This window comes from Saccostrea cucullata, unplaced genomic scaffold (assembly GCF_032062105.1).
Source record: "Saccostrea cucullata isolate Sc308-1 unplaced genomic scaffold, CSIRO_AGI_Scuc_v1 ctg232, whole genome shotgun sequence".
Classification (NCBI taxonomy): Eukaryota; Metazoa; Mollusca; class Bivalvia; order Ostreida; family Ostreidae; genus Saccostrea; species Saccostrea cuccullata.
In genome coordinates this window covers 302,981-325,117 of record NW_026929738.1, presented here as the reverse complement: position 1 = coordinate 325,117, position 22,137 = coordinate 302,981, and the positions used below count along the sequence as shown (strand labels likewise).

General features: G+C 34.4%; 2 protein-coding genes across 3 annotated transcripts; one reads left to right on the top strand and one right to left on the bottom strand.

The window, feature by feature from the left end:
• Positions 1–262: 262 nt before the first annotated feature.
• On the bottom strand, positions 263–9,318 carry LOC134282085 (allantoinase, mitochondrial-like). 2 transcript variants are annotated; one of them, XM_062764533.1, is made up of 11 exons: positions 9,210–9,318; positions 8,887–9,024; positions 8,504–8,655; positions 7,077–7,191; positions 5,863–6,009; positions 5,590–5,629; positions 4,918–5,014; positions 3,161–3,347; positions 1,852–1,990; positions 1,525–1,697; positions 263–859 (listed from the first exon to the last, which is right to left on the bottom strand). In XM_062764533.1, exons 2-11 carry the CDS (start codon positions 9,022–9,024, stop codon positions 674–676), a joined length of 1,374 nt encoding a protein of 457 aa, XP_062620517.1. In that variant the 5' UTR covers positions 9,210–9,318; the 3' UTR covers positions 263–673. The 2 variants fall into 2 exon arrangements, with proteins under 2 accessions (XP_062620517.1, XP_062620515.1); XM_062764531.1 differs by having other exon boundaries at positions 9,196–9,310.
• Positions 9,319–15,625: 6,307 nt separating this feature from the next.
• On the top strand, positions 15,626–22,001 carry LOC134282070 (alkaline phosphatase-like). The gene is made up of 10 exons (XM_062764507.1): positions 15,626–15,844; positions 18,448–18,668; positions 18,755–18,929; positions 19,514–19,689; positions 19,871–19,972; positions 20,078–20,180; positions 20,313–20,453; positions 20,614–20,805; positions 21,051–21,182; positions 21,477–22,001. Exons 1-10 carry the CDS (start codon positions 15,781–15,783, stop codon positions 21,752–21,754), a joined length of 1,584 nt encoding a protein of 527 aa, XP_062620491.1. The 5' UTR covers positions 15,626–15,780; the 3' UTR covers positions 21,755–22,001.
• The last annotated feature ends 136 nt before the right edge of the window (positions 22,002–22,137 follow it).

Sequence of the window (22,137 nt, the reverse complement as noted above, 5' to 3'; positions counted from 1 at the left end):
GGCAGCATTAAGTTTGACCTTGACTTACTTATGAAAAAAAATTACCTTAACCATTCCTAGAGAACAGTGATAGCCCAGGCTCTCATAATTTACAGATGTTTTTTTTTCTTGTAACAGATCTTTCTTTGGGACATTTTTTTTTCTTTATTTTTGAGTTGGACTTGTATTTAAGAAACTTTAACCTTATATAACCATAAGCTTCCATACAGGGGAATCATTGTTTCACAAACAATACCTGTTTTTGCCATTAAAAAGTCACAAGTTGTTAATCTTCTCTTGGATTTTATTGTATTTAATAATTGGAAAAGTCCCAACAATATTTGTATAATGCTGTTATATAAAAATTCAACAAGGCACCTGTAGCACATGCATGTACAAGATGTGTAATTGTATAACAGAGTAAAAAACAATGATCTTAACAATATTAGCTGAATGCACACCTTGAGCAATACTGAAAAAATGAACAGGTTTCTGTATATCATACACATATTCTGATAAAGTGCCCCACCACAGCATGAAAACAGTATAAAAACAGAAAAAGAATATATTTCTAGAATGTGTGTTTTTAGGAATGTAAAAGAAAACTTATAGCCTACAATGCCTGTACATCTACAGTATACAGATTATCACAGGTCATATATTAAAGCTTAAAAAGAAACAAATGATATGCACTTCACAGCTTTGATTTTTCATCTTGCTGGTCCTTCAAGAGAAATCCTCCTTGAGGGGAACTAGTCAAGCCGGCCTTGTCTTCAAACACTGTGTTGCCACGGACAACAGTTTGGTACACACGTCCCTGCAGTGTTCTACCCATATATGGAGAAACCTTGTTTTTGTAGTAAATTTTGTCTTCTGTTATCTGAAAATTCCAGTAAAAACTAATTTAAAAAAAAATGATAAAGAAATTATTTGTTATCCAACCATTAAAAAAAAACCCACACAAGACAACTGATGTTTTATCTCTGAAACATTTTCTGTCAGTTCAATTTCATAGATTTGAAAAAGTCAACATTGCAAGCTTTCGGTGTTCTTTACATAACACCCGAGTTTACAGTTAATTTTAAAGCCATATATGGCGTATGTACAATGAAAATTATTGGACTAAAATTATGAGAACTTATTATTTGTATCATTACTTTATATAAAGATAGAACTTTTCCGTAAATTACAAAATCTAAATCAATTGCGTTATAAAGATATCACAATTTAATTTGGATTCTTTACTCGGAAGAAAATACAAAAGATTTAAATAACACATTACAGAGAAGATAAAATCGTATTATTAGATGAAACGAGGTGTTCTCGGTGTTCAGAATTGTATGAAAAGCTTTGATTTAAATGTATCAACTATATTTCTTTACTTAATTTTGTATTTTTAAAAATATATTTTTTGATCAGTTACGCCATATATTGCTTTAATCAGTGAAAATATAATGCTTTTATAACATAAATGTGTTTAAAATGCATATATTACATTGTTCATTTCAATCTTTCTTGCTTTAATTATTATAGGAAATTTCTAACCTTGAATGGCGAGTCAGGGTCCCAGATAACAAAGTCGGCATCAAATCCTGGCTTGATGGCCCCCTTTCTGTTACTTAGACTGGCCACTTTGGCTGTATTCTCACACATCAATTTCACCATGTCAAACAATGTCATTCCGTAGTTACGACAATTTGTCCAGAAGAGAGACAAACCTTTAAAAAAAAAAATATTGATTTTATTAATATATTCATGCACTTGAAGACAATCTAAACAATAAATCTACACTATGCCAAATTGTTTTTCAATGTTTATAGAAATTCTTTTACAATCATGTAAGTCAGGAAGCAGAAATTGACCAGTACCCACCAAACTGTACAGAAGCAACCCCTCCCCAGGCCTCCATGAAGTCACCCTTTTCCAGGAGTTTAAGGTCGGGAGTGCAGGGCGAGTGATCAGACACCACCATGTCTATGTAGCCCTTCTTAAGACCATCCCACAGGAGATCCTGTTAAATAAATAATGCAATTATCAACATTTAATCAATGAAGATTTTGATTTTTTTGTGATTTTGTATGAAGAAGTTTTGTTAAAAGTGTATAAACTGTAATACGTCATGTATTCCCTCCATATGTTTGTAAAAACAAAATACATGTACTTTTATAAAACACTTATGCCCCCTCCTCCAAATACAAAGAATTTTCTAAGTCCAAGGGAAATAACTCTATCCAAAATGGATCAATCATACCCAAAACAAAACTTGACCAAGATATTCTTATGATAAATCAGTATACCAAATTTCATTTCAATATGTGCAACCTCTGCCAAGAAAATGAATGGAAAGTCCAAATAATTGTAATTTTCTAAGTCCAAGGGACATAACTGTCCAAAATGGTGCAATGGTACCCAAAACACAACTTGACCTAGATATTCTTATGATAAATCTGTATACTAGTACTAAATTTCATTTTAATAAGTGCAACCTCTAAATAAACAGACACTGATGGTGGACAGACCGACTGACTGACAGCCAGCAGCAAAGCAATATTCCTTCTTCAAAGTGGCCGGGCATAACAATATGCCATCCCTTCTTTGAATGGGGGCATAAAAATAACATGATCCAAAACTATTAGTGACAGAGGTTAATGGCCTCCATATATCTAAAATGATATCCGATATAACTACAGTGTTTGTGTACAGGTTCCCTTTTTTACCTTTAATTTCGTGACCAAATACATTAAAAAAGTTCATCTCCTCCTAAATTTGCATGCTAAACGCTGTAACTTGTCAGTGTACATTTTGCAAAATGGGGTTAAGGTCATAAAATAACTAACATTTTTTGATCCAAAACTATTAGTGACAGAGGTTAATGGCCTTCAATTTGAAATCATATATCTAAAATTTGATATTGATTTAAAGAAGAGGCCATGAACATACTAATTACCGTTTTCTGAGAGAGTGTAGGCAATCTGGTACATTTTCTTTGCCTTTTTCATGACCTTTTCTTAATTTTTTCATTGAAAATGACATTTAAAAAAGTTTTTCTCCTTGTTTACCTAAATTTGCACACTAACCAAGCTAAAGTTGTAAGGAATCAATAAAGGAATTTATTTCTCAAGTTTGATAAATCTGTAGGCACCTTTCATTTACTAGATCTTGACCTTAACATAATGTGTACCTGGTTTTTCTTCTCCCTGATTGGTGGACAACACTTGTACAAAGTGTTGCCATTGGGAACTGTCTCTGCATTCAGTGACAAGTAATGGTGACAGGTCTCCACGGTTAGAGGGGCCCCCTTCTGCTTCGCCGCTATAATAGTGGGCAGAGCCGAGGCAGCCGACAGGTGGACTATATGACATTTCACTCTGTGAGAGATTGAAAACATTACCTTAGATAAAAGTAAAGTGAAATTAGACTGAATCTTCACTCTGTATAATTTCAAAGTGTATCAAGAGATAAAGATATAATTAGACAGAGAAGAATATTGGGTGAAATAGTACATTGACTTTGGGATATACGAGGGTTGTCCCGTAAAATCGTGGACAAAGCGTTTTTCTCGAAAATTAATGGGCGCACTAAGCTGAAATTTTCAGTAAATGTTTATTCATCATATTTAAGTGTATCATAATGTTTTTGATAATATAATTATATATACAAAAATAAAGATTTTAGTCTGCTTGAAGGTGCACAGGGTACGGTCCTACGGCGCACGGTAAAAATAACAAGGTTGTATTAGAGAATATACAAGTATTCATTCGTAATAAAAGTTTTCAATGCATAAGATTAGGATGAAAATTATCCTAATTCGATTCCTTAATCAATTCTATCGTCTTTTTGAAAATTTCAAGGCATTTGGTTAAATTTTGGCTGTTTCCCGAGCATTCGAAATGGAAAAGTTGTATACAAAATACACGAAAAATGGCGACGTTTCATGACGTTACGGCGCACCGGAGAGCAGTTCAGTTAGATTAGGATGTTTTAATAACACTTTAAAAGACTTGAAATGAATACGGAAGAACGAAAATATGAAAAATATCACCAGATTTTTAGTATACAAATAAAATGGACGTTTTCTTAGCGAAGTCTTCTTGATTGAGTCCCCAGATAGTACAAAACATGCGGAAATGCCATTGTAATAGTAAAAGGCGACTGTCGAATCATTTACTTGACTGATGGTGAGAATACTGTCCCTAACTTGCTCATAAATATTCAGAAGATCACATGAGTGTGCCACATTGGTTCCTTAACTGGTAATAAACACTCACGTATGTAAATCAATAAAATTTCTAAATTTAAGTGGGGCATATCCAACTTTATTTTAGCAAACATGAAGCGTGATCGACGTTATCATAAACATAAAATATCACAATTTGTTTATTTATGCACATATCTATTTGAAATTTGCTATGTATATTTATAATATATGTACTAAAAAGTAGTGAAACTTTCAGAACGCAGTGATGATTATTTTTCAAACTAGACAATTTGTCCACGATTTAACGGGACAACCCTCGTACATGTATAAATGTAATCTGGTTGTTTCAAAGAAAAGTTGATCGATCTCTATTCTAAAACAGGTACACTGTACAAGACCAGGATAGTACTTTATAATCAGCGATATTTCTTGCGATTTTAAAATGCTAACTAAAGAAGCTATTCCACATAATACGCAATTAATGTTTAGAAATATTCAATTTTAGCAATGTCAGCACCCTCGCTAATAAAGCCAAAATTAAATCCTCACTAAAAATTCTACTTATACAGTATGTTCCATGAGTATAACCACATAATCACATTATTTTCTTTTTCTCTCTCCATTCTTTGATTCCATTTTCACATCAATCCAGATAACTTTGCCAAATTATGTTGTTATGCTTAAATTAATTCAATTATAATTTTCATTAATATCCGAGTCTAAAGTCATTGCTGTCATACTTGTATTTAAGGCACATTTCACACACAAGATCTATGGCTTTCTCTTCCATTATGGCTGGTCGGGATTCCAGGAATGTTTTATATTCCTCAGGATTTCCTATAAAAAAATAAGATCAACACTAATATCCCAAAAATCCCAAGTTTTCAATTGCATATTAAAGCATTAAGTCAAGTCAAGTAAATTTTATTTGTAGTCGGCACACACAGTACAACAGAAGTAACATGGGCTGTGGTAAGCTCTTTAACCAACTTTTAAATTAACATAAACACAAAGATAAAGTTAGTAAAAATATACATTCTTAGTAAAAAGAAAAAGATAACTTAAATGAACCATTAAAATGACACTTTAAGAGTAAGAAGAAAAAAAACCACAGATACTAGCACAAAAAAAGCATTTTTTGTCCACTGTCACTAAAGATTTCCTCACTCTCAAAGAGTGATTTCTTTTTCTTATATATGATTATGATAGAGGCATATCCCTGCCCTTATGAAAACAAACTTTCAAAATATCTTGAAATAGTTACCTATCTACTAAGGAAACTTTTCTTTTTTACTCAACTAAAACTCTTAACAGCTATATGAACATCATTCATAAGACAAGAGATTACGAAAAGATATTGTAAAGACACTGGAACGTATCAATTTTATTCAAATTGTTTAACACTGGTTTACCTTTTGGTCCACTGCATGCACAATCCATTTCTGCATGGAACTGGAAAAGAAAATGGTACATTAACGCATGACACCAATTTCGTACATGTACAATTAGTACACAATTATGCAATTAAAACTTATAAACATCATAATTTATGTATTTCTTAAGTTGAAATTGCATATAAATTTTCAGTCTAATATGAAAAAGCTTTTTTAATTTTTATTTTCATTTTTATTAATTAAATATATATTTTTCAATTCTATAAATGGATGGATTTTATTCCACCTTACCAGCACTGTGGCATCAGTGCCTTGAAGTGTCTGGAGTGCAGTTTCTAGGTCAGCTCGCTCCACATGTGGAAAATCATCCACTCCACTGTGTATCAGGAAACATTTAAAGCCCACCACGCCCGCATTTAACATGGGCTTCAGTTCTTTCTGTCATTCAAAATAAAAAAAATGCTATGTATTCTACATTTGATAAAGGGTATCTGATTATAGTTGAAAATACTTTTTTCCAGAATTTGGTGGGTGTTGCCAAGGTAAATACAGGTACATGTACATGTATGACACATTACAACTAATTTTTTGTCTGATCTGATTTGAAAGAATCAAATACTTTTGTCATAGCAAGTTTGGAGAAATTCTGTGACTTTGCAAACCTCGGTTCCTATTAATTTTAGAGTTAGTCATTATAGGATACTAGCTCCTACTGGTAAAATCATGAATATGAATTGTGAAAAATAAAACACTTTTCATGAAATTTCTTATTTTTTTACATTCTTCACAATCCAATAAATTTTAAAGGAGCAATTAAAAAAAATACAAACTTTTGTTATACCTTTAAAAATTTGTTCCTATACAAATCTATACGAAAAAAGTCGTAACATTTCTAATATTTTGCTGAGTGGGCATAAAAAAAATCGATGTTGGACCGCTGAGTGGGATGTTGGACCAGTCAGTGAGATGTTGGACCGCTTACGTCACAGAATGGGTGGAGCTTAATCTCATTTTCATTTGTTGGTGTTCAAAAGAGACGGACCTGAGGTTACTACATCACGAAATACATGTATGTCAAAAAAAATATATAATGAAAGGTATAATAAAACATTTATTGGCCTAACGGACTCAGGCAGACAGTTTGGTTTGAGGGTCCGACAAAACGCATATTGCCCGAGAACTCAGTCAATAAATGTATAATGTTGAATATTTAAATTTATCAAATTTTCTCCCTCTAAATTATTTTCAAGATGAAAACCAAAGATTAAATACCTAATGTAAAAGTTAAAAACGTTTTTATATAATTACCATTATTACTTGCAGACATAAATATAAAATGATTAAATGTTTTTTTGTTAATTTTTTTTTTTTTGTTTGTTAGCCTAGGAATTAAGAGTTGTGGCTGTATTGCAGAAAAATAAAATTACATCGATAATTAATGCATATTTTTTTCTGTAGCAGCTGCAAGCAAAGAAAGCATTTATTATTTAGATATCCTCACTTACAGAATTTCCTGGAACTATCCCTCCCCAGAAGGCTACATCCACGAAGCACTGGTTCTGGGCTGCATCCATTTTTATTCTAAAGGCATCCAATGTGGTTGTTGATGGAATGGAATTTCTGAAGATTACACAGTTAAAATGCCATATTATCTACACATACATTTACAGTTTGACAAAAAAAATTATTTTTATCAACAAGATGCACTTCCATAACTGCATGCATGTAGATCACAAAATTTTGCGACACCTTATTTTGGGAAGATGGTCATCGACTCTTTATAAGTGAGACATTAGGCCAGATAAAATTAATCTTTAGATTCTCATCCCCGCCCGCCCCTCTCAAAATGTCCCGCCCCGGTGTTTTTTATTTTCATTTTTGGGTGTTAATTAAAGAATCTTCACGTATTTTTATTCAGCAAGAATTTAGGTCAAAGTTTAAGAGTTATCTCCCGTCTGTATTAAAAGTCATTTATAGCAAAAGAGCCATGTGAAGAATGGAGAAAAATCGGCAATAAAATCAGTTTAAATATTGAAGGAAGAGATAATTTGTCAGTGTAGAGAAGACAGAGAAGAATAAATAGCATAAACACGTCAAGATACCGTAACCACCACTGGCATTTTTTGAATGAGATTTTAACTAACTAAAATATACATGAGGAAAATGACACCTGGTCAACTTTGAAGAAAAAAAAACATCGTTGGCAGACTTTTGAGAATGTTAAGTGCTAAGGAAATGTTAAATCTTAAAACTGTTCAGACCTAGGTTTTTCATTAGAATATTTCATTGGATTTTGCAAATATGATCTATTTTAATGTCGAATATGTCAAGTTTCAAGAACAATCAAATTTTTAAGCAAGGTCGAAATCTATAAATTTTACCCAAAACAGAGGGATTTGTTGGTAAAAACTACCGGGTAAAAGGTATTTGGGGAAAGGCCAATGAGAAGTCATGGATACACAATTTATTGGTATCCCCACTGGGTGTGCCGTATTATGTGTACTTGATAATTTGTTAATTATTAACTATGTATTTTTATTTTTTTTTAAAAAAGCAAGCATTTTTTTTTTAAATATTTAAAAGAATATGAAATGAAAATCTATTCATATGTGCATTAACATAATGAAAAAAAAAATGTGTACGAAGAGTCCATGTTTTGTTGATACTTATACAATTTAACAATTATAAAAAATAAAAAATAAAACCCGCCCACATTCTTTAGCAAATTAGGATGAGAATCTAAAGATTAATTTTATGTGGCCTTATAATAAATTCCTGAAATTGGTGAATCATTGGTTATTCAGTATTGCTCTATTTAATATTTCGAAATATAAGCTAGAATGAAATTTTCGTCAGCACACTGTCTTGCAATAATTACATGAAAATAAAGATCAAGCAAATGAAAAGTGCTTTACAGTAATCCAGAACTTACAGTGGCATGTCCACTATGGTGGTAATCCCCCCTGCTGCCGCAGCTCTTGTGGCGGTGGTGTAACCCTCCCAGCTTGTTCTCCCGGGCTCATTTACATGGACATGGGCATCCACAATCCCCGGCATTATCAGCAAATTCCCAACATCCTCCACCTTAAATAAAATTGAGTAAAATTGGTAGTGGTTTTTAAAGATAAAACTTAATTTAACAAATTAATTACACCTGCATGCATTCCGTGTTTGGTATTTCATAAAAAGTCTGACATTAAAAAAAATGGTAAATAAATTTTTTTCACCATATTTTATGAAACAGACTAGGAGATCATTCTATTATTTTGTGTAAAATGTTCTTGTTATCCAGATACAGAAAGGAACACTGTATACCTCACTGTAATCCTTGGCCTCGAATCCCTCAGTAAGGACCCGGCATACCTGTCCGTTCTGAACCTCAATACAGGCGGGTTTGATCTCATTATCCACCAAGACCCTCTTGCTGACAAACGCTTTCTTTGACGAGGCCATCTAAATAAAAACAAACTTTTATAAACTGATAAATAAGGCCTTCTGCTGTTCAGTTGATAAACACGTAGCGGCAGCCTAGTATCACTTGCAAATATGCAGATAATTACAATAAAAAGAGAGAACCTGCAAACTCCTTAATTTGACACTATATAAAACAAATCAATTGCTTACCTGTCGCCAATGACCGAACTTGAACGAAAACTAGGTCTTTTACGCGTGGTTCATGCAAAATAAGGTCACAAACGTGTGTAAAAGCCAAGTCGGTTTCAGTCCCGCTGATAAACTGAAGTGGCGGATTCAATAATTCTAGTTTAGATCGGCTGCTCAATAAATTTAAACTAAAAACAGACTAAAAGAGGACCACTTACCTGGTAGTTACGGACAAAGTCTTTCGTAAGGATTTTATGCCCCATTAATAGAAGATTCGGGGAGGGGGTATATTTGCCTTGTCCGTCTTGCGGTTGATGTAGCATTGTAGGCGAAAAAGACTGTCCACCTCTCGAAAGAGAATAACCCGTGTAGTCCACAAAACTTTAACGTCGACCTTAACTTTTGAGTGGATTAGGGCTATGGCTTTCATATTTTACAGGTGTTTCCCTTAAAATTGTGACAAGACCTTTTTTTTGGGGGGGGGGGGGGCACCAGACCTTTTGACCTTGAAGTTTGATCCACTTTGAAAAAAAACTCACTTTAACCTTGGTCATAACTTTTGAACAGTTGGTGCTAGGGCTTTCATACTTCACATGTAAATTCATAGTTAAAGGACCTTAATTTCGACGGATTATTTTATCATATTTCACAGGGTTTTTTTTTTCTAGTAGTAGGCTAGTCTGTAATGTTTTAATATGTGAATCATGACATTCTGTGATATCTTTATCTGAATAAAATGAAATGAAGTGAAAAAGGTGTATTCCTTTATTGTAACAAGACCTTCCTTTGAACACCAACAACTTTGATCTTTTGATCTTTTGACCTTCACCTTTGGAATTTGACTTGCATTTAAAAAACTTAAGCCCTCTCCATAAGCTGGGGCATCAGTGTTTCATAATGTGGATGATGCTACATTAAAATTATTTGATAATATTTTATTTCGTTATTAATTACCGGTGAAAAATCATTTTGTACATGGTACATGTATAGAACTACAATTTATATAATGTTATTATTTGATAACCGGAAAAAATATGTAACCGGTGAATATTTTCAATGTCAAAACGCCATAAGATTGAGCAATGGCAAATTCCAGGATTTAGTCAATGAAATCCAAGATTTAAACATTAAAAAGATTTAAAAAAAAAAAAAAAGATTGTTTTGAATTACTGATGAAATCATTGTTATGTATTAATTAGTGTTAACTCTCTTAGTACATCTATTTAAGACAAAGAAATTCTACGTTAGTACAATCAGATGATCAAGAATAATGTAAGCGTACAAAGAATAACTTAGTCTTTTTTTAATGACGTAAGTGCACTTATTACGTATAGTGGTACACCCCCTACTTATCTTTACCCTTCATAGTATAGTGAAATCAAGGATTGTAGGGAAAAAATTGGAAGTGATAGTAAGTTATCCCTTTCCCCCCCCCCCCCCCCCCCCCGAAATAGGATTTTCGAGTTTGGGAAACTTTTAATTTTTTTTTGTTTTTGTTTTTGCTTGTCAACTTTTTCAAGTAAGTAAAAAAAAAAAATTTTCTGGTTGGCCCCCCTACTTTCAAAAACGATGCTACGTGCCTGGAATTTAGTTATAATTTTTAATTTTTACACAATCAAAGACTAGATGAAATTTTCAAATGTAAGTTAAATTAATAATAAGGGACTTAAGTTTTAAAATATATCAAATAAATAAGATTTTTCACACATACTAGAACTATGATGGCTTTTAAATGCTTCAAATTTAAGTACAGATTTGAGCCAAAAATCCGTAAAAAGTGTTATTTCTCTCTTAGTGAACGATCAAAACTTTTAGTTTTTGTTTCATTTTGTACCTTTATGTGACAACTTTACTATATGTGAAAATTGGAAAAAGTTAAATATAGGAAGCATATAAAAATAACTAATAAATGCTAAACATTTAAGAAAAGTAGAGGAAATTCGGATTAGCAAATATCCATTTTATTTAAATTATCCATGTCAATTTGGTAACATCATCTTATAGGCCCTATATGGTAGTATCTTTTTATGCAAAAAGAAAAACATTCAATCTTTTGAATTACAAGTAGGGATCCCTTGACTGGAAACAGTAATTTTTTATTCTTAATGAAAAAGGTAATGACCTTGACCTGACCTTGTCACTAATAGTAAACGGTCAAATTTAATCTCACTGATACCATCACTTAGTGATATTGTCCTCTTGATTCTGTGAAAATTTCATTAATTTTTAAATACAAGAAATGTGAGAAGAATCCTACCTTAATTAGTGGAGTATACATACCAAATACGAAGTCTCTATCTCTCACGGTTCAAAAGTTATGGCGAAGGTTAAAATTGACAACAGACGAACAGAGAGACAAGACAAAAACAATATACGCCCCCGATCTATCAATCGGGGCGCATACAATAAATGTTTCTATGAAAATAAAATCAAAATTGTAAAAAAAAAAAAAAAAAAAAAAAAAAAAAAATGGTGGCTTTGCATAACAGCAATGTTCATGAAATCATAAAAGTGCACATCAAGACGGACAGAAAGTGGACTGCAAGGAAGACAGTACAAGAGGCTGATTCACGCATGAGGCAAACCGACATTGTGGGAAGTGTGATTCACGCATGAGGCAAACCGACATTGTGGGAAGTGTGACAATATGCGGGCAGGGGGTTAGAAATACATGTAATGCCATCGAAAAAATGGGGAACATCGTCAGAAGTGGAAAAGAGGCAACTTCTGCAGAAAGAAGTGCGCAAAATGGAAGAGCACCCAAGAATGGTGAAGGCATTGAAAAAGCAAGGAGGCTGGCTAGTCTGAGAAGGAGCCCGAAAGAAGGAGTTATCTTCAAATAAGATTTGGATAACACAGCCCCACAGCCTGCAGCTCCAGCTAAAGTCGGTTTTATGAAGTGTTACCAACGCAAACCAATCTGATAACGTGGATGGGGCCTGAGGGACGGGCCAAACTGCAATCTTTGTGGTAGACCAGCCAACCTGGAACATATCCTGTCTACGTGTTCAGTAGCTTTAACAGAAGATACTTATGGAGACGTGACAAAGTTCTATTTGTTATTGCAGGCGTGCTGGAGCAAGCAAGGAAGAAGCCTCGGAAGACCGAGAAAGGATTGAAGTTTGTAAACTTTGTAAAGGCTGGTAAACAGTCGTGCTGGGGGAGTGGGAGGAGGTGGACTGTTGGGAACCGCCATGCAGTGACTGGGAAATACAAGCAGATTTCAACAGCCGAATGCATTTTCCACAGGAAATAGCATCTATCAATTATAGTTCAGATATTGTTATGTGGTCTCCTGCAATCCATTCGTCATTTTACTGGAAGTTACAGTGTCATAGGAGGACAGCATTAAAGAAGCCCATGAGCGGGAATTAAATGAATAACAGAATCTGGTTGCAGACTGTCAACAACAAGGCTGGAGAGTATGGTTTCTCCCAGCAGAAGTTGGATGCCGTGGATTTGTAGGGCATTTTATGTGGGGGCCGGTGGCAGAAAGGCAGAAATGACATCCATATAAATATGGAAGAAGCGAGATGCAACACCAAGATTCTTTGTGTTAGTGAATGAACATTTAGCGTGTTGCAGTGAAGGCGGAGAGCTGAGTAGTTCCGGACTGGGACTTGATCATCCCAGTCGGCGTACCTGTGGAAGTTGTAGTGGACAACGCTGAAACAACCATTGCAGGGGAATCCACCTGAGGACCGGACCATATATAGTGTATCATATATTATACCGTATCAAGTTGAAAACAGGTATAACAAGCTAATTCAGAGAATTCGTGTCCCCCGCTTAGGGAAAAAGTCGGCTCCCCCTGACTGAATTTGTAGAATTATTAAATGTATACATGTATACTGAAGGAAATAAAATACATGTATGTCAATATGCATATAAAGATTTGATTGCTTATTCTTTATTATGTGCATAGAAGATTCTTTTGATATGGAATATTTATCACACTATAATGATGATTTTATAACCTCATAAATTTTTCATTTCACATGCTGAATACTATCATTTAGTTTAAAAAAAAGTATTTAAAAAAAAAAAAGAACGGTCCGACCGAGATTCGATCCCGGGACCTCTCACATTAGAAGCCAGAGACATAACCACTAGACCACGGAGTCGCTTTACATGGAATGAAGTATATGCAGAACTGAAGTCACATAAATGTATATATTCATGTTTTCATGTTGGGTATTCTCAAAATTTTACACAATCCATGGTGTTTGATTTATTTAGCCTTTATTAAACAGTTATAATAGATGTAATAAGAACATAAAGTCCGCCGAGAACCTGTTTTATACGCAATAACTCTCCTCATGCCCCTGCGCTAAAAATAGCGACATGTAATACTATAAATACTAATAAAACAAACGGGGCGGGGCACTTTGAGAGGGGCGAGAGACGTCCTAGGGAGTTTTGTATAAAATTACATTGCATAAGCTCAAAATCTTCTTGAAATATCGCCCGGAAATGATAGTGTTACACACAGACAGAATGTATAAATTTACGACCTTGAATTTTGACCTTTTGACCTCAAAATCAATAGGGGTCTTCTTTAGGCCACAGGGAGTTGTTATGTAAAATTTCATTGCGATAGCTCAAATGGTTCTAGAGATATCGTGTGGAAACGAAAGTGTTTTAACAGACAGAATTTGCTTATTTATGACCTTGACCTTTTCAATAGGGGTCTTCTTTAGTCCATAGGAGTTGCTATGCTAAATTTCATTGCAAAAGCTCAAAGGGTTCTCGAGATATCGTGTGGAAACGAAAGCGTTACAGACAGACAGAAAGACGGACGGACGGAAATGAATAGACGGACGGACGGACGGACGGACGAACAAACCCAAATTAATATCCCCCACTTTTCAAGCGGGGGACATTTACCGAATTAATTTCGATATTATATAGTTTTCTTGCGCACCAAATTTGTATTGATGTTAAGTAAAAATAGCGTTTATAATTTATTGTCCCCCGCTTGAAAAGTGGGGGATATTAATTTGGATGTCCGTGGATTTGTAGTCCGTCCGCATTTTCTGTCTGTCTGTAACGCTTTCGTTTCCACACGATATCTCGGAGCTTTTGCAATGAAATTTAGCATAGCAACTCCCTGTGGAATAAAGAAGACCCCTATTGATTTTGAGGTCAAAAGGTCATAGGTCAAGGTCATAAATAAGCAAATTCTGTCTGTTAAAACACTTTCGTTTCCACACGATATCTCTAGAACCACTTGAGCTATTGCAATGAAATTTTATATAACAACTCCCTGTGGCCTAATGAAGACCCATATTGATTTTGAGGTCAAAAGGTCAAAGTTCAAGGTCGTAAATTTATACATTCTGTCTGTGTGAAATACTATTATTTCCGGGCGACATTTCAAGAAGATTTTGAGCTTATGCAATGTAATTTTATATCAAAACTCCCTAGGACGTCTCTCGCCCCTCTCAAAGTGCCCCGCCCCGTTTGTTTTATTAGTATTTATAGTATTACATGTCGCTATTTTTAGCGCTGGGGCATGAGGAGAGTTATTGCGTATAAAACAGGTTCTAGTGGACTTTATGTTCTTATTACATCTATTAGAACTGTTTAATAAAGGCTAAATAAATCAAACACCATGGATTGTGTAAAATTTTGAGAATACCGAACATGAATATATACATGTATGTGACTTCACTTCTGCATATATTTCCTATCATGTAAAGCGATTCCGTGGTCTAGCGGTTAAGTCACTCGCTTCAAGTGTGAGAGGTCCCGCGATCGAATCTCGGTCGAACCTTTCTTTTTTTTTCTTTTTTTTTTGAAATACTTTTTTTTTTTTTTTTACTAAATGATAGTATTCAGCATGTGAAATGAAAAATTTATGAGGTTATAAAATCATCATTACAGTGTGATAAAAATTCCATATAAAAAAATCTTCTATACACATAATGAAGAATAAGCAATCAAATCTTTATATGCATATTGACATACATGTATTTTATTTGCTGCAGTATACATGTATACATTTAATAATTCTACAAATTCAGTCAGGGGGAGCCGACTTTTTCCCTAAGCGGGGGACACGAATTCTCTGAATTAGCTTGTATATTTTTGTACCCATGAGAACACTCTTCGACGAAAACAAAAACCGATTAACAGAGTTAGAAATCACATAAAAATCCACATCAAAACTGTCGGAAGAGTTCTGACGTTGATTTTTTTTTTACCGATATACATAAACACTCTGATGGAAAATGGGCAATTTTCTGTTGTGTAAGATTTTCTGGTATTTCATCAGAACTGAAAATTTTTGCCCCGCTAGACCGCTTTTCACAAAGCTCTTTTATTCGTGGCAAACAGGTAAATACTATGATTTGCTTCGTTGAATAAACTGGGTAAATATTGACAAAAATCCCGAACTTAATGGATAAAACAAAGATTATATGCACAACTATCTATAAGTAGTTAAAGAAACAGGTATAAAAGGCATTGTGATTATCTGTATAGTCAAGAGCGTTTTGTGACCGATTGTTATCGGAGAGATTTGGTGCTAATTTCTAGGACCCCAACAAACATAAAAACGGACAGTGACCTTTTGTACACAAACCGTTACACCATCGTGTAAGCATGATTCTGACCCGAGTGTGTTTGTTTTTTACTTTTATCCAACTTGGAGCCCCCCAAAATGAAGGTAAGCCGTCAATTCGTGTACTCTACAGAACAATCAGTATGTACAGTTTAGGTATTTTGTATTGACAAGTGGTGAATACCGGTGCTGTACATGTTATTATTGGAAATGTAAACGATTAAAACTATAAATTCTTAAACAATGTTTATTACTACATGGACATTAATTAACTACCTGTGTAAACATTTAATATGAATACAGCTAGATTCAAAAGTTGATCACATTCGTGCTCTTCATTACCTGAAAAGTAAACTACTCTCTCTTTCTCGCGCGCTCTCTCTCTAAATACTGAGTATCCAGTATCTCTTATATCTCTGTATGAGTATCTCTTGAAAAATGCTTCTTTAGCCCTCCCCATCTCTGAACTACCCCTTTTCTCTATTATCCTCATAAATAGCCGAAATTTTTTTTATATAATTCTTATCTTTTATAATCCACTTATATGACGATCCATTGATACAATGAAAAATGTATGTCCAGGACGCGAAATTCTTGTATGTTAAGCGCACGAGAGAGATAGAGAGATCGAGATCATGAAATACGTTTATATTCCTTAAAAAAAGGACGCTAGCCGGGCGTAAAAAAGTTCAAAAGTTTCACCATGTTTTACAGTTATATAAAGACTCTTTACATATACATGTTATTAAATTTAAATCATTAATAAGCTAGTCTTGATAGCATGATAATAGTATGTTTTGTATATAGATTGAATGTATGAATTTGCCTCGGTCATCGCAAGATAGACTTAATACTATATTCAGATTGATATTTTTTTAACGCTGGACGACCAAGGTCTTTAGACGAAAGCGATATCTAAGGCATAGAATGCAACAGCTGTGGGTTTTTGGTTCTTTTATTACTTTTAAGTACATTCATAATTTTACTCAGTGGACTTTCTTTACAAATTGAATGTTAGACACTTTTGTATGAAAGTGAATAGGGATGCAAATACTGAAAGACATTAATGGAAACCTAACAATTTTTTCTGTCCTGGATCGACTGATCGGGGCGCATATTGTTTTTGCCCTGACTGTCTGTCTGTTTGTCTGCATACTTTAACCTTCGCCATAACTTTTGAACCATGAAAGATAGAGACTTCATATTTGATATGCATACTCCACTAATCAAGCTCTTTCAAATGACCTTGTGATCTTGACTGTCAATGACCTTGAGAGCTTGACTTTGACCTATATGCTAAGAATAGCTTTTTTGAACCTTCGCTATAAAATTTGAACCATGAGAGATAGAGACTTCATATTTGGGATGGATAATCCACCAATTAAGTTCTTTCAAATGACCTTGACTGTGACATATTTGCTAAAAATAGCTTTTTCGAACTTTGTTGCCACCGGCCGTAGTGTTTCATTTCATGATAAACATGATGAATTCTATTGTCAGCTTTTCTTACTTATGTAGCAATATACCGTATCACTTGCAGATGGTGATATTTATGAATAATTTATATAAAAATTATTATAAGTATTAACAGGAGCCATGCATAACATTGTAAAACTGTACATTTTTGTTGCAATTATAGAGAAAACCCTAGTTTCAGCACTAGTCGTTCGATAGTTATGGCCAAGGTTAATGTTTATCAAAAGTGGGTCAAGTTCCAAGGTCATGGTAAAAATCAATGGTAATCAATGAAAAGTCTTTTCACAATGAAAAATATTAAATCCATAGATCCGAACATTTAAGAGTTATTGCTTGGTCAAAGGTCTTCATAAGTAGGTAAAAAAGAAAAGACCTAAGTTGTTGGTATCCAAGGAAAAATCTTTTTATAAGAAATATACTTGTAAAATATGAAAGCCATAAAAACACCAACCCTTTAAAAGTTATTGTTTGATTTAAAGGTTTTCAAATAAGGTCAATCTCTAAGGTCAGGGTCAAAGGATCAAAGTTGTTGGTACTCAAGGGAAGTACTTGTCACAAGAATAAACAGGTGAAATATGGAAGCCTATACCTAACCTTTCAAAAATTATACTAAAGTTTAATGCTTTCAAAAGTAGGTCAAACTCCAAGGTCAAGTAAGAATTACATGTATAAAAGTTTTTTGTACCCAAAGAAAGTTTTTCACAAAAATACATGTACATATATATGACATATGAAAGTAATGTCACCAACTGTTGAAAAGGGTAAAGCCTACGTAATGTTTTTTCTAAAGAAGGTCAAACTCCAAGGTCAAAATTGTTGGCAGCTAAGAGGTTGTGTCATAAGTACTAAACACGTGAAGCATGAACCAAAATGTGACCAAGATAAAAGTTTAGTAAAATATGCAAATTCTGGGTCAAACTTTAAGGTCAAAAGGTCACATATATCGGTACGCAAGGGAAGGTCTTGTCACAAGAAATACAAAACACACATGTGAAATATGTAAGCATGAAAATATGAAACTTATGGGAAAAGTTTTTGCGGTCAGACAGGCAGAGCAAAAATTATACAAGTATGTCCAGAAATCTTCAAATATGATAGCATACTTGTAAAAAGCAAATGAAACAAACAAAACCCCTCAACAAAATGCCTGAGCCAAAGAGCCAAAGCATGATTTGCGATATGTCGTTGATTATTTTGTATATACAATTCTGTAATTTGACATTTTTTTTCAGAACCCAGTCATTGGCTTAGATTGGCAGAGGATGAACTGGAAACTGCGCTAAGAAGAACAGCTAACACAAACAGAGCGAAGAATGTGATTCTGTTTATAGGGGACGGTATGGGGCTGACCACCGTCACGGCGGCCCGGATATACAAAGGTCAGCTCAACGGACAGCCAGGGGAGGAAAGTGTCCTGGAGTTCGAGAAGTTTCCAAATGTCGGCTTATCCAAAGTAAGATAATGGTCCCCGTACACCGAGTCTTAAAATAAAAAAACAATACATTATTATCGGTGTATTTTCTTTCTTTTACTATGTAGACGTACCTGCCCGACAGACAAGTGGCGGATTCAGCCGCCACAGCCACAGCGATGCTGACCGGTGTCAAGACAAACTGGTACAATGTGGGGGTGACGGGGAAAGCCAAATTTGGGGACTGCAATTTTCCCAAAGAAGCCGAGATAGACACCATTTTTCGCCAGTCAGAAATGGAAGGTTGGGCAAAAGAATTAATTGTCACTTTTTGTTTTGTTAAAGCAGCTAGTGAACTCTTTATAATTCCTTAAAAAAATATTCAAAGCAGGTGTACAGCATTAAGTTAATGTCATTTAAAGACATAAAAAGTGCATAAAAATCTTCAAATACAATATACAATGTACAGAAAATACCAGAAAACTTGTAGAAACTGAAATATTTCTGCATATATTATATAAACATTACATGTAGTTGAGTGTAACATTGAAAATTTTCACCCCAAGAAAACCATTGTCAGTCGAGGCGTAGCCGAGGTTGACAAAAGTTTTCGAGGGGTGAAAATTTTCAATGTTACATTTAACTACATGCAATATTTATTAAATAAATAGACTGAATTTTTTATACAAATACATATAACAGTGAACCGTGCGCGCATAAATTCTGCGCAGTCGCTATTTTTTGAAATATCACCTGTCGTTGACTGTTGCTACGCTGGAGGGCGTGGCTTCATTATTCAGCGGGTAATAGTGTTTTTAACAAATGTTTCTCGACCAATCAGATTCAACTAATTTACAATAAAAGTATAATATTGTTTAATATCCTAGGGAAATCTACTGGAATTGTTACAACTTCTAGAATAACGCACGCCACGCCTGCTGCAGCTTACGCCAAAGTCCCTCAGCGTTACTGGGAGACGGACGCCGACTTACTACGATATAACGTAACGGGGCGCTGTACAGATATAGCGCGACAACTCATCTACGATAACAACGAAATTGATGTAAGCCAAAAAAAACAACTGAAGTCTTTATTCAATAAGCCATAAGTTTTTAGCAATGTATTCTTAATTTCATTTCATGAATATTCAGTGGATGTAAATATTCAATAAGTAGCCACAAGTTTTTAGCAATGTATTCTTAATTTCATTTCATGAATCAAGGAAAATTTGAATATTTGTTTAGGTGATTTTTGGAGGCGGTAGACGAGCATTTTTCCCTAATACAACGAGAGACCCGGAAACAAACTCTAGCAATTTGCGAAAAGACGGTCTGAATTTGATTCGGGTAATTTGGTATTGATGAATTGATAAGAATTTTAATTTATGTAAACAAGTATTTTTTTAAAGAAGGTGAACCACTCACTTAAATTAAATTATCTTGACTGTCCAGGAATGGAGGACCATTATGGAGGATACTGGTCAGAGTTATAAGTATGTGGAGAACACAGAAGAGTTCCAGTCTGTCGACCCCTCTGTCACGGATAAAGTTCTGGGTTTGTTATACATTTATATATTTTATCCATAAGTATTGAATATGGCGGCATCAATAAAATATACAATAAATATTCAATTCAACTTTTGCATTAGATGGTGAACTAAAAATATGTATATATTGTATGAAATAGGATTGTTCGATAGTAGCAATATGCCGTACGAGCTGAACCGAAATAATGGACCGGATGGAGATCCCTCTCTTCAGGAAATGACGAAAAAGGCCATCGAAATCTTGCAGAAGAACGAGAATGGGTTCTTTTTGCTAGTTGAAAGTAAGTTCTTTTATTTCTTTTTAAATTACCTGTATAGTTTTACTGGTTTATATATTTTTTGTACACTAAAATTAAGCATGTGCGAAAAAAAATGAAACTATCGGTAGGTTGAGTGCTTTTTCTACTTCGCATTTATGTGGATTTTATTTTCAATGTTCAGGTGCCAGAATCGATCACGGACATCATGACAGTAAAGCTAAGATTGCTCTAACGGAGACGATTATGTTGGACAAATCTGTAAAGGTGGCGGCGGAAATGACGAGTTCAGAGGACACACTTATCATCGTAACAGCCGACCATTCTCACGTGTTCAACATCGCGGGGTATCCAAAACGAGGCAATGATATCCTAGGTATGAAAAAAAAAAATTATTTACGTGCTCTCATACTTTACAATTTAAGTTTATTATAGAAAATACACTCGAACTCCGATATCACGTATACATGTACCATGGATATGTCGAAGTGATTTGGAAGTCTCAACCACATATTCTTTAAGTATTTAACCTTCGATATCTCGAAGTTTTTTCTCAGTCCCATCAGAATTGAGATAATTAACGAAGTTTGACTGTAGTTGTGCATTTGTGTAACTTTCCAGGTGTCGTCAAGCCCATTCCCAGAGCTTGGTTCCCCGCAGACAACAAAGCCTTCACCACCCTACTGTACGCTAATGGACCCGGAGGTATCCTACCCAACAAACCAAGGCATGACCCCGACAAAGTGGACACAAGTTAGTTAGATTGACCTCAGCTCAAATAAGATTTTCAAAAAGAAATTTTTTATGCAAATAACTGTTCAATAATTGTGACTTTTGATGATAATTAAAGCAATCATTTTTGATTTGTACACATAGTTATATTAAGAATCGATTTGAAAGTGAGTTCATACTATGACACGGGGAGGGGGGGGGGCGACGATTATGACCTTGCAGAAGAAATATTATTATAGATTTTGTGGTATATTTTTCGTGATATAGCACAAACTTCTGATTTACAACATGATAGAGATATGGCATGTTTTACAGCTGCTGATAACTACGTACAGACAAGCGCCGTGCATTTGGAGGTAGAGACGCATGGAGGCGAGGATGTTCCCGTCTATGCACGTGGTCCCTGGTCACACCTTATACACGGCGTGCACGAGCAACATTACATCTATCACGTGATGTCACTAGCTTCGTGTGTGGGTACACAAAAGACAAAGTGTCCCAAATCTGTAAATGCTGGGAAGACTGACACAACGAATCGCATCACAGTATTGAGTCTTGTGACAGTTTTATGTTATCTGATCAACTCATTATGATATCATCTTTATGTAGATTTGTAAAATCATTTTCTTTCTGTTTGAATGTATTAAATGTGGCGCATTCCTTTTCATATGGGAAAGTTAAAGTTGTAAAATAAGTATCTCGTTGAGACTTCGCAATATACCTGGTAATTAATATAGATTCACTTTAATATCCAAGACCTCTAAATTTGAAATAACCCCCCTCCAAGAAATATTTCTAAAATTTGTTGTTGTTTTATTTTAAGATTTCAAACTTACCATAGGTTTCTCATTAAGCCGCTTCACCCGAAACAGGCACATATTATCTTAAACAATAAAAGTATGTCATTACATAGATAATATACAAAAATTAATTATAAGATTGATTTAATAGTTTATTACAACAATTTACATGGAAA

Excerpts from the sequence above, each read along its gene's own strand:
- LOC134282070 (XM_062764507.1), top strand. The coding sequence starts at position 15,781 with ATGATTCTGACCCGAGTGTGTTTGTTTTTTACTTTTATCCAACTTGGA. Across the intron at positions 18,669-18,754 it reads CAAATGTCGGCTTATCCAAA|ACGTACCTGCCCGACAGACA; the intron begins GTAAGATAATGG and ends TTTACTATGTAG. Across the intron at positions 20,806-21,050 it reads ACGAGGCAATGATATCCTAG|GTGTCGTCAAGCCCATTCCC; the intron begins GTATGAAAAAAA and ends GTAACTTTCCAG.
- LOC134282085 (XM_062764533.1), bottom strand. The coding sequence starts at position 9,024 with ATGGCCTCGTCAAAGAAAGCGTTTGTCAGCAAGAGGGTCTTGGTGGAT. Across the intron at positions 8,656-8,886 it reads AGGCCAAGGATTACAGTGAG|GTGGAGGATGTTGGGAATTT; the intron begins GTATACAGTGTT and ends ATTTTATTTAAG. Across the intron at positions 5,015-5,589 it reads TGCATGCAGTGGACCAAAAG|GAAATCCTGAGGAATATAAA; the intron begins GTAAACCAGTGT and ends ATTTTTTTATAG.